We start from the raw sequence: 11,859 nt of genomic DNA on the forward strand, positions 1-11,859 counted from the left end.
TTCTTTATACCCTGAGTCAAAGTTTGTCCTGAAGCACCGACATGGAAACCTCAGAACTTCACAGACTTTCGGAGGAATTAAAATCCCTTCCACCTTTCTTCTACCACCAAGAACGAACCTTCCCAGAGGAGACACACTTTATCTTGACACACTCTCTGTGGTCTAAAGAACACTGGCAGAACAGATGTAAAAAAATCCTCATAGTCTTCCTTGTTCTTTCTGACCCCACATACTCTCTGTGAAGTAATGATGCATTTGGGGTTTCATCATGGAAGCTAATTATCTGTGCTTGTCTTCCTCTTCCAGGCTGTGCCCTCGGGCAAATGGCCTTTCTCTTTCTAGTTCCTGGCACCAAGCTCAGTGCATGTTCACTGAATGGGTATGTGAATGAATGAGTGAGTGAATGAATGAGTGATTAATTGGATGGAGTCTGTGGAGAGACCCCATTATTGTATTTTTCCCATTAGAAGAAATTTTCCAGGCTGTTACACTAATTAGGGCTAATATTCTCAGTTATTTTGAGGATTGCTTAAAATTTGCTGCTAATTTAAATAAAATGGTTACATTTACTCATTAACCAATTAGCATCCTTCCCAGCAGCTTCACCTCACTAATTTGATTAGCTATATTATGATTTCTCCTGCTTGGGGCCTTCCTGGAGACCTGAGAGTGTCACACCTCCATCAGAGTGATGTTTCTTTCTGAGGGTCTAGCCCAGATGTGAGACCAGGTTCCCCAAGCACAGCTGTCTCTTGGTCTCTAGTGTCTCTGGAGGCTTCTGGCATCCACTATAAGTCACTCTGCAAACATTCCTATCACTATGCCAAATGTGTTTCTCCTTCAAGGGAAAATAAAACTCTTGGAAACATGATGACTTCATGAAAGACAACCTGTCTAATGTTTGTGTAATCCAGGCTGGCCTCGAACTTGTGCCCCCTTCAGCAAATCCTACTGGCTTGCACCATCACAACCGGCCTATCTAATGTTTGAAGAGTGAGTGAATTAAAAATAAGAAAAACTGCACATGAAAGTGAAGAAAAGAGGAGGTCAAAGGTCAAAGTACTGGCCTCCTTCCTCACCCTTGCTTGCTGGTAATCAGTGATGCCATTGAGCAAGTCAGCTCATGCCAAAGAGAGATACTCTTTGTCTTATTTCTCAGACACAAAACAGAAATTATCTAAATTGTTGTGAGGAGATAAGTCCTTCTGGGTACCCAGAAACCTACACTTTCCCATGTCTGCAGCGAGACGGAACCACGTGACTCAGCCCAGCCAATGAGCTAGAAAAGGAAGCTATGTCAGGTGCTAGTCAAGGAAGCGAAAGACTACCAGTTACATGCCTTTCTTTATGAGGGGAAGGGGAGGTTGATGGATGGAGTTGTGCACCCCTAAAACTCACATGTCAAATTCGAACTTCCATTTCCCAGAAATGGGGCCATATTTAGAATCAGGGTCACTGGAGATATCATTAGTTAATCTTTGCGTGAAGTCACACTGGTATAGAGCAGGCTCCTACCCCAAATCGATGAGGGTCTGTGTGAGGTGAAGTTGCCATTAAAAATCACAGCTATATTGAAAGCAGCCTAAGAAGCTCCCAGGGAAGAGGCCTGGGATACATCCCTGGTTTGTGGCACTGGGTAAGGGAAGCTGTGAGAACTGAAGGGAAGACCACACTGTCAGGTTGTCAGTTTACAAGGGTCAGCAAATCACAGATGGTCTGAAGGGCATCTGACCTTCAGCAAGCTTTAGAAGAGGTATATAGGGCTCAGTAGGTAAAAGGGCTTTGAGTAAAAGTGCTTTGCCACTAAGCCTGGCATCCTGAGTCAGATTCCTAGGACCCACATAGTGGAAGGACATATGTGACTCCTAGAAACAGTTGTTCTCTGTGTTACACACACACACACACACACACACACACACACACACACACACATGCACACACACCCCTGGGGTATGCTAGTAAATACATGTAATTTTAAAAAAGACAATTACCTAAGACCTCGAACTAACATAGATGTCCTTTTGATATCTTACTGGGACATTATTTAACAGGCCTGCTAATAGCATGCAATTTTCTAATAGCATTGCACCTGCCTTTGTCTGCACCCTTTACCTTTTGATTAACCCTCAACACTACAGAGTTACACACCAATGCCTGGTTTTATGCTTTTGTAGGAAAGGTCACACTGAAGGCTATAATTGCATTTCCCTGTATGGTATTAACCACTTTGGGTCGGACCCGTCCATCCTATTCTGACACTGCTTCCTAGAAAACGCCTAGAGATACATTTTCAGATGCACTTAGAATTTATTTAACCATCTTACTGGGTTAGCAAGAATGGGTCCACCCAGCGGGGGCTGACTCTGTATCCCTCTTCCTCTACAGTGTGTGGCTGGCTGAAACCAAGTCGTGGAACTCAAATGAAGCCACTTAGATAACAGAGAGAGAGAGAGAGAGAGAGAGAGAGAGAGAGAGAGAGAGAGAGAGAGAGAGAAGCTTTCCCCTTGTATGGTGAGCAGGTGAAGATTTAAAGCCAACATCATGAAGGGCCTGTCTGTTGTCCCCCAGGATCAGGAACACTTAAGATGACTCAAGGTGACCTAAAAAGAAACACACACCTGGCAATGGATCAAGGCGCACAGCCTGTGAAAGAACAGGGCCATAATCCTAGCACTGGTGGAGAAAAGAGGATCTTGAGTTTGAGGCCAGCTGGAGCTCCATCCTAAGACTGTCTCTCAGACAAACATGTATATTCTTGTATTTGGAAGGAAGCTTCAATTCTCTTAAGGCTAACCACCACTATCTTACCTCGAGCCTCATAATAATAGCTGCTTACATAGAATAGGTAACAATCATGGGAAAGCTTGCATTGTCTAAATGCTTCATGAACGCTCATTCTGTAATCTTTGTAGTAAACCTACAAGGTAAACGATGCTATAATCACTATTTTATGGGTAATAAAATTGAGGTGCAACATCTATCCAAGGCACCTGGTTAGTGAGTAGTATGGCTTGAACCCAGTAATAATGTTAAAGAAGGATTAATTTTTATCTTATGTTTATGTGCATGTGGGTATCTGTGAAGGCCTGAAGAGGAAACTGGACTTCTTGAAACTTATAGGTTGTTGTGTGCTACCCAAAATAGGTTCTGGGGAGTACCCCAGGTCCTCTGGAAGGGCAACAAGTACTATTAACTATGGAGCCATCACTCCTATCTCCAAAGACTTATTTTCATTTTACTGTTAACCACTAAGCCATCTCTCCTATCTCTCCTCCCAATTCTTTTTATCTTATAATCGTGTGTCTATTTGTACATGGGATGGAGGCCAGAAGGGATCAATCACCTGGAGCTGTAGTTATAGGCAATGATGAGCCATCTGATATGGGTGCTAGGAAATGAACTGGGTCCTCTGTAAAAGCTTTTAACTGCTGAGCCATCTCTCCAGCTCTCAAGTGATTTAAAAAATTATTACACTTATTTATGTGTGTGTGCCTTAGTGTGAAAGTGAAGACAAGAAGACAACTTTCCAGAGTGAATTCTCTCTTTCTACTATGGTGGGTCTCAAGGATTGAACTCACGTCATCTCCCTTGGTGGTCAGTACCATTGCCTGTTGAGCAATCTCTCTATTCTAGTCCTTAACCTCCATTTATTACATCATATGTTTCCTGTCAGCATTTTCAGGCTGCCTATTGGTTGTGGTTCTCTTGGAAGGATGTGTGAAGCTTCATAACAGAGATCAGAAATACTGTCACCTTGGACTTATCTACATTTAGTAGGCAGCAATGTGAGGGCCATTGTTATTCTCTGGGGTAGTGCAGTATGTAGCTCACATAAAGACATGTGGCAATACATCTTTACATGTGTGACCATCTCTGGGTTCTTCCTGTTCTTTGAAAGATCTTGCTGAGAACTGCCAGGAGGAGGTACAATATCATCAAAAATGTGGTTAGATAATGTCTGTGGGATACAGTTGACCGTTGGGACCTGAGTCAACCCATACATTCCTAGAAGGAGCCTCCTTTCTTAAGCCTCTCCATGATACTTTTGAAGGCTGAGGGATGCTTTGGGGGAAATCCTGGGAGCCAGAATTCTTGACACATTAGCAATCACTCACTTTATGTCCTTGTGTTCCTGCGTTTATGATGGGTGGATACACAAACTCTGGCCAGGGACCCACAGTCCACTTCCAAGATAAGCTGGCTTCTCTGGCTCTCTCAGGTCTGTCATCAACTAGGTCCTGCCTCAACAGAATCCATGTATCTCCCTTTTCTGGTAACTTGTGACCCAAGCTAGACTCAAAGCTTTCTGGACCCTGAAAGCATGAACCTGGAAGAAGATGACATCAGGCCTGGTACTTTCTACAGAACTCAGGTACACAAGCACATAAAGGGGTTGATCTATGAAGGCAGCTCTCACAATCCCTGGCAAGCGCAGTATAGCCTTCCAGCTCTCAGCCAAGTGCCTCTCAGAACAAATGAACTAGAGAGGAGCAGATTGTCATAGTTGATAGAGCTGGGTCTAGAGATGATCTGGTCTAGTTTCATCATAAACAGATGGGCAGACAGATACAGATGTAGCTAGTCAAATGGGGAGAGATCAGATCTGTCACTACCCATGAGTAGCAATGCTGACTTGAGAGGGCAAATGGGAAGCCCTCAGGGATGACAGGTTGACTAGGATGGCAACTGTGTTACACACAGAGGTAGAAATCCACTGAACTGTCTAATTATATTTCATACATATTAGCATAAAGTCATATCCTCCATAATGGGATATAACACATTAAAGGAGCAGAAAAAGTTAAAGATAAACTGGAAGACCAAGAGTAGGGCCCAGTCTGCCTGATGTTCACTGCATTGACTTTTTCTCACTCTTCTGCATTTTCATTGCCATAGCAACTTGCTGATGCTCCAGGAGTCAGTACTAGTGGTCTTTGACTGGGCATGGTATCCACCTTACTCTCTGCACCTGTGGTAGCAGTGGTGTCTGTGATGATCATGGTGTCCCCTCTAGCATCTGGCATCACCATGCCCTTTCCCTGAAGAACAGCACAATTGATGGCCAAATCTCTCCATGTTCCAGTACCTCAGAGTGCAAGGTCTGATAGCCACCCTTCCTTCCCTCTCACTTCTCTGTGTCTCTCCCAGTTCTATTCCATCTCCATCCTTGGCTTCTGTTGAGATGACAAATCACACTCCTGGCCTCTGCACCATGATCCATATCCTAGCATTTCTTTCAGACAGAGTCTTCTCGTGATTTTCATCAGGGATGGCCTTAGCCTTCTCCAATTCATCACATTAAATGAGGTCATAAGGGTAGATTCCCTATCCTATGATTAGTGTTCTTGTGATACCAGACACCAGCATCATTTTCTGAGGTTCCTTTCCTCCTTACCCTGTGTGTGCAGGAGAGAGGCCACCTGAGAGCTAGGAAATGAGCCACTACCAGATGTCTAATTTGTTACCATCTAGACCTTGAACATCCTAGCCTTTAGAGCTGTAAGAAATGCATTTCTGTTGCTTAAACTGCCCAGTCTGTGGTAGTTTGTTTGGGTCACATGGGCAGATTATTACAGGTAATATTCATTAACAGAAACATATGCCAACCCTATGATTCAACAATTCTATTCCTAAGTGTACGTCTAAAAGAAATTAGTATACATACAAGTCAAAAGATGTGAGCAAGATGATCCATGCAGTGGGACTTACAGTACTTGTCTTAGTCACCATTCTGTTGCTCTGAAGAGGCACTATGACCAAGACAACCATTAAACAAGAAAGCATTTAACTGGAGGTGTGCTTATAGTTTCAGAGTGTAGTCCATTATCATCATGGAAGGAAAGAGCAGCATGCAGGGAGCTGCTGAAACAGTAGCTGAGAGCTAAACCCTGATCTAGACTCTGGGCTTGGCATAGGCTTCTGAAACCTCAAAGGTCACTCTCAGTAATACACTTTCTCCAACAAGGCCATACCTGCTAATCCTTTTAATCCTTTCAAACAGTGTCATCCCCTGGTGACTAAGCATTCAAATACATGAGCCTGAGCAGATTCATAACTCAGAATAGGATACAGAAAAACAAATGAGCAGCTTACAAGATTCATGACTATAACTCAACAGATATGGAGGCCAACACAAGAAGGTATTTTCTGCTTCAGGTTCTGGTTAATATGATCATGCTTACTTCATGGAAATGGAATGATCTGTACACATACAGTTTATCTATCTTCTGTGCATATACTATGCCTTGATAGGATATTTGTTAGCATAAAGATGGTGGTACAATCTGAATGTCAAGTGACCTTCACAGGCTTAGGGTTTTGAACCCTTGACCCTCAGCTAGGGGTGCTATGTGGGAAGGTTCTGGAAACTTTGGGGGTTGAAGATATACTGGAGGAAGAAAGTACTGGGGATAGGCTTTGAGGTTTTATAGCCTGGCATACTTCATGTTTGCTTCTGCTTCCTGACTGCAGACACGATGTGAGCTGTCAACCTCCTGTTCCTGCCACCATGCCTTCCCTGCCATGATGAACTGTGTCCTGGGACTAGAAGCCAAAGCAATCCTTCTCCTCCTTAAATTGCTTATGTTGTCTCAGCAATATGTAACGTATCCAAGACATTAACATATCAAAAATGTTGTTCTGTTCTACAATAATGAATGAGTTGCTATGCTAAGTGATGAGGAGACAGTGTGATTGGCTGCTCAAAGACTAACCACCTAGTGATGTCACAGCAACATGGCCAGCCCAGCAAAAAGATATTAGGACCATAGTGAACAATCACTGGAAATTTTCATCATTTATACACAGGGTCATGTGACAGTCTTCACTTATATGCTTTAGGCAGGTAACAACTTAAACACAAAAGCCTGCTTCTACAAACTGATATGAAAGCACCCTTCTCAGTCACTGTTCTCTTCTGGAGTTAAACTGTGGCAACTTTGTTCATCTAGACACTCCTCATGCCAGGGCAACATTGACCAGTAGCTGCCTATTGTATTTTATTGTGTAGACCAGCTCCATTGCCCGAGTTTCAACATAGCTTTGCATAGCTAAAGCCTAGACCATGAATGAAGACCTTTAAAGGACAGCTTGCTTTCTGGTGGCTGTTCTTTGTTCTCCATCAGAAACATGCATTAGAACTAGAAAGGAGACTCGTGGCCTGTAGACTGTGATATGGCACTCTATGGAATTCAGGTGTATTAAGAAGCTTAGGGGAACCATTGAGGCCCATTCTGCTAAAGAAGGACTCTCCTGCTGGCAGGGTGCCATTCAGCTCCTTCTGTATACCAGAGCTATACAGCTCACCACAGCTTTTCGAAAGAAGGCAGAGGTTTCTCTGTAAAATGAATCTCCTTCTCCATCCTCATTCCATAGGATGCTGGCCTCTAAAACATACTTCCCCAGCTTCTGTCCAGGCAAGAAAGGTATAACTTGGCTCTTCAACTCATAGAAACACTTCATGATGAATGCCAGAAACTTCTGAGCCCAGGGACACCATGGCAGAACCCAGCTGTGCCTCTCCATACCCAACACTCACATGATTCATGACACAGGGGTCTCCTGAAGACACTCACCTGGGGTGTCATCCCATGGCATATGTACACGATGGGGACATTCTCTGTATCTGGGCCCTGATCAAGACACAAATCAGTCTTCAGGGAATTCTGCAGCTGAACATCAGAGGGAATATGGCCAAACCGGAGGGGAAAGAAGAGAGAAAGCACACATGTTAATTTAGGAGAGGCAGGTATAGCCCTCAGAGAGACTCACCTTCATCAATCCAAGGCCACTAATCACCATGGTATCAGCAGGCCCTGCTATTTATTTGTCTAAAGGTATGGCTGGGGACAGGATCACACACCATGAGAACTCATGACACTCATTAGACAGGAAGCTGCCTTTCCAAAGCTAGGATCATCCTAGTAAATAGAAGTATACAGTGACAAACACTAGGGTCTACATGCTCTCACTGCTCCAGGAGGGGAATGAGGGAACAAGCCCCCACCAGCCTTTGCTCTCAAGAAGTAGGGAACGTGGATAACATTTGTTTTTTGTTTTGAATACAGGGATGTCCTCTGGAGCCCAGTGTTCTGTGCCTTCTACAGATCCATCAGGAGTTTGGCCAGCTCCCAAGGGTCGTCCAGTTGCTGAGGACTCTCCAGAGTTGAGTTTGGTGGGGGGAGAAGAGATAAAAATCTTTCACTCTCACTTACAAGTGTATGGGCCCAGTCTCATGAATCAGCAGAACACATCTGAGTTTGAGAGCTCATATTCAATGACCCTCATGACCTAAGCCCTCGCTGAGTCCTCACAAAGGATGGCCTGCAGGTCACAAGGCCCTTTTCACTATCCACAACAGGGTAGACCACGAGGTACCAACCCACAGTCTATAACACATGAATTATTCTCTTTCTTCCCATATCTTTCTGTAATTTGAGTATATGACAGATCTTTTATCCTGGATTTAAAAGAGCCCAGATTTCCTGAGATGTGGTGTGTGGGTAGTGGCCACTGGAATTATGGGTAAACAAGACTACATGTGGAGAATTTTCTGGATGTGTGTAAACTGAGGAACTCAGATGTGACCAGAAAGGAGACACAGGGCAGATAGAATCAGAAATAAGAGAGGCCACCTGCTCCTGCTTGGGTTTTCATGGCTTCTGAGCTCACACACATGGCCAGTTTCCAGGCTCATAAGAAATTTAATAGTGTTTTCCCCCATGCTCACCTTGGGCTAGTTTAATTGGGTTTCCCTTCTTTCAACCCAAAGCGACCCCACCCCCACTTTTAGAATGGGAGACTGGAGAGAAGAATCCAGGGACACTAAGGCAGGGAACTGTGGCTGATTCACTGTTCAGGTGGAGGCCAGAACTGGAGAGAGGCTGGACTTGTGGAATCCTGATGCTCTAGAAGTGTACAAGTGGGCAATGCTCTGTCATGTGCCCTGTGTCCACTATTAGGTATAGCTTTGTGGGAGGAGAATATGGAAATATTCTTTGAACTTGTCTCCTGGTCTGTGAAGAGAAGGGTATAGGATTTAAATCTGTGATCTGTTATCACGACCTGCTGGGTGCTAGATCAAAGAGACTCACAGATCCTGTTAGGCTTGGCTTTCCCCAGGTCCCAAGCCATGGCCTCTGGGTGACAGATGGGCATCATTTGATACATTCCACCCTTGCTCTGTGTTATCCATCCCCTATTAAGTGGGTGGTCTATGGGAGCAGTGATACTGGGGAGTCAGGCTGGGGTGCAGTACTGACTCTGGCAGCATGGTCTTGGACAAAGTAACTGGCCCTGTCTCTTTTCTTCCCTTGGAAATAAGGATAATAACAGTGCCTGCCTCTCAGGGATGTTATGAAGATTAAATGAAATAATATCTGCGAGGGCTTAGCATAGGGTCTGGTAGCCAGCAGCAGTGATTGCTAGCTTCTTCTATTACTACTGTAACCTTCCTGAAAGCCGTTCGGGAAAACTTGCTGTGATGAATGCACGGGTGTGCCAGGAGCCTTACAAAGGAATCATATCTAGATCTCAGAAGAGCCCATAGGCTGGGATTGTGGTGTAGTGGCAAGTACATCCCCCCCCCCCTTTCCTGGTGTGTGATTCTGTCTTCATGTCATGAAAGTTGAATACTTTTAACACCCTCTGCTTTGTTCTCTTTTCCTGACTAGTGTTGCTGCCACCCTGCCAGCCCCAGTCTTGGGGTGAGGCCACTTGCACTATGTTTCCCTAACACTCTCATTTCTCTTTAAAATTATTTTAATTTTAATGTGGTGTGTCTGTGTGTGTCTGTGTGTGTCTGTGTCTATGTGTGGGTAGGTATACCTGGGTGTTGGTGCCCACAATGGCCAGATCCCCTGGGGCTAGAACTATAGGCACTCATGAGATGCCTGACTTCTGTGCTGGGAACTAAGCTTGTGTCCTCTTCAGGAGCAGCAAGTGTTTTTTAACAGCTGAGCATCTCTCCATCCCCAATCTCACCCATGAATCTTAGTGTAGCATTTAGCACGCTGCTTTCTTATTGCTTCTTTACTTGCCTACCTCCTCATTCCTCACAAATACTGGGTCTTAGTCTTCCTTGTTATATATAGACCTTGTTGTATATGGACCAGGGCATGAAGCATGTAGCTGCCATGAGTGTTGAAGGAGCATGTGCAGAAAGTGAACAAATGAATGGCATTATGGCTTTACAAGTGGCAGGGTCACAGTATGCCTGACCTTGGAGGCCAAGCTTTTTCCATCATGTGTGTAGCTATGAGCCTGATACTATTAAATGTGCCCCTTTGTGAGGATTACTGTAACCATTGAGGTTGTGCACAGTGCCAAGCTTATACAGTGAGAAAGTCCAAAGGAAATGTCCCAGAAGCTGGACACGTCTGATCTCTAACTCTCGACATGAGATCTGGGATTCATTCAAAGCTCGCCCATCTCCCAGACAGTGAGCTCAAGGGAAACCCACACAGTACAGCCCACAGTTCCTTCATCTGGAAGAAGCAGTAATGTCCCCTATTAGCGGCTTAATGGCCTGGGCTATACTCTTGACACTGGCCCAATTGAGTGACCCAAAAGTTTATTTGACCTGAGTGATGTAGTTGGAGCATGAATTGAAATGAAAAATAAAAAGATTTTAAAAACCACTGCTCCTGCAAGGACATCTGGCCTCTGCATTTTAGAATAAAACTAATTACCAAAGAAGAACAATTCAGACCCAGCAAATGGTTTGGCTCTTGTGGCTGCATCCTGAATGCCCCTCATTAAGAGTTCATGGTGTTTCTGGATCAGCAAGCATGTCTTTGCTCCGAAAGAAGCCAGGCACTGACATGTGGAGGAGACAGGGGGAGGGAGAATCTAGCAGGACCTTGCACAGTGGTTGGTAGATGAACATTGTAAGGACAGTGACCTCTGCCAGCTCTGGGGATGGCTAGCAGGCTCATCTCTGTGGGATAATGAGTGGGTGGCCTTTTGTGTGACAGTCTGAGCTATGGACCCAGAGATATCTAGACATAACCTTGTACACTTATCTGGTCAACCAAAATGTTCTGTCTTTGTCATCCAAGCATCCCAAGAGAAGCCTACTGCTGCATGTATGTGGAATTTAAGGCATTTTCACATGGAGGATGAGAAGGGTCTTTAGCTAGGACCCGGAAATACAATGGCTCCATGCAAACACTCTTTGTGTACTGCTTTCTCTGTCTCACCTGGTAAGTGTGGCCGATCTCACTCAACTCCAGTGAATGACTGGTGAGAACGTGAGTCTGGAGTGGGTCCTGGCTCATGGAGGTTTGGTTCTAAAACATTCTTTGGGCACACAAAATTCTCTTAGGACTGGGTTAACAGTGGTCAAGTGGCACCATACGGTTTTATGAAGCAGAAAGTAGGATATCCCCTGGAAGGTTCTAGTGATGTGCACAGAGCTATGGACATCGTACAATGCCATGTGCTTCTATGATGAGGGGGGATCTAGAGTGTCATGGAACAGCTGGGCAGCATCGTTTGAGGGGATGCTCTGACCCCCGGACTCAGGAGTGAAAAGGTTAAGAGTCACCGTTTCAGGGTGGAAACATGCATGGGGTTCTCATGGAAGATATAATTTATCCCTACAAGATGGCCTCCTGGACAGTCTTAACTGAGGGTTGTGTAGGGTTCCACTTCTTTTTTTTTAATTTTTTTTATTTTTTTTATTTTTTATTATGGATCTCATGGAGGCACTTCCCCAACTGAAGCTCCTTTCTCTGTGATAACTCCAGTTTGTGTCAAGTTGACATAAAACTAGCCAATATAGAGATACACTCTCTTACCTGTAAACATGAGAAGGAAACACATATTGCTAAGAATGACACTTAGTGAACACAGATAAGT

At 44.4% G+C, this 11,859-nt stretch overlaps 1 protein-coding gene across 1 annotated transcript in view; it reads right to left on the bottom strand.

Moving 5' to 3' along the window:
• Positions 1-11,859, bottom strand: part of Galnt18 (polypeptide N-acetylgalactosaminyltransferase 18) — a 311,123-nt gene that overhangs the window by 30,352 nt on the left and 268,912 nt on the right. The window contains exon 9 of the mRNA XM_021167493.2: positions 7,575-7,670. Coding sequence (XP_021023152.1) covers positions 7,575-7,670 — 96 coding nt within the window. The remainder of the gene's footprint in view (positions 1-7,574; positions 7,671-11,859) is intronic.

Source organism: Mus caroli, chromosome 7, assembly GCF_900094665.2.
Source record: "Mus caroli chromosome 7, CAROLI_EIJ_v1.1, whole genome shotgun sequence".
Classification (NCBI taxonomy): domain Eukaryota; kingdom Metazoa; phylum Chordata; class Mammalia; order Rodentia; family Muridae; genus Mus; species Mus caroli.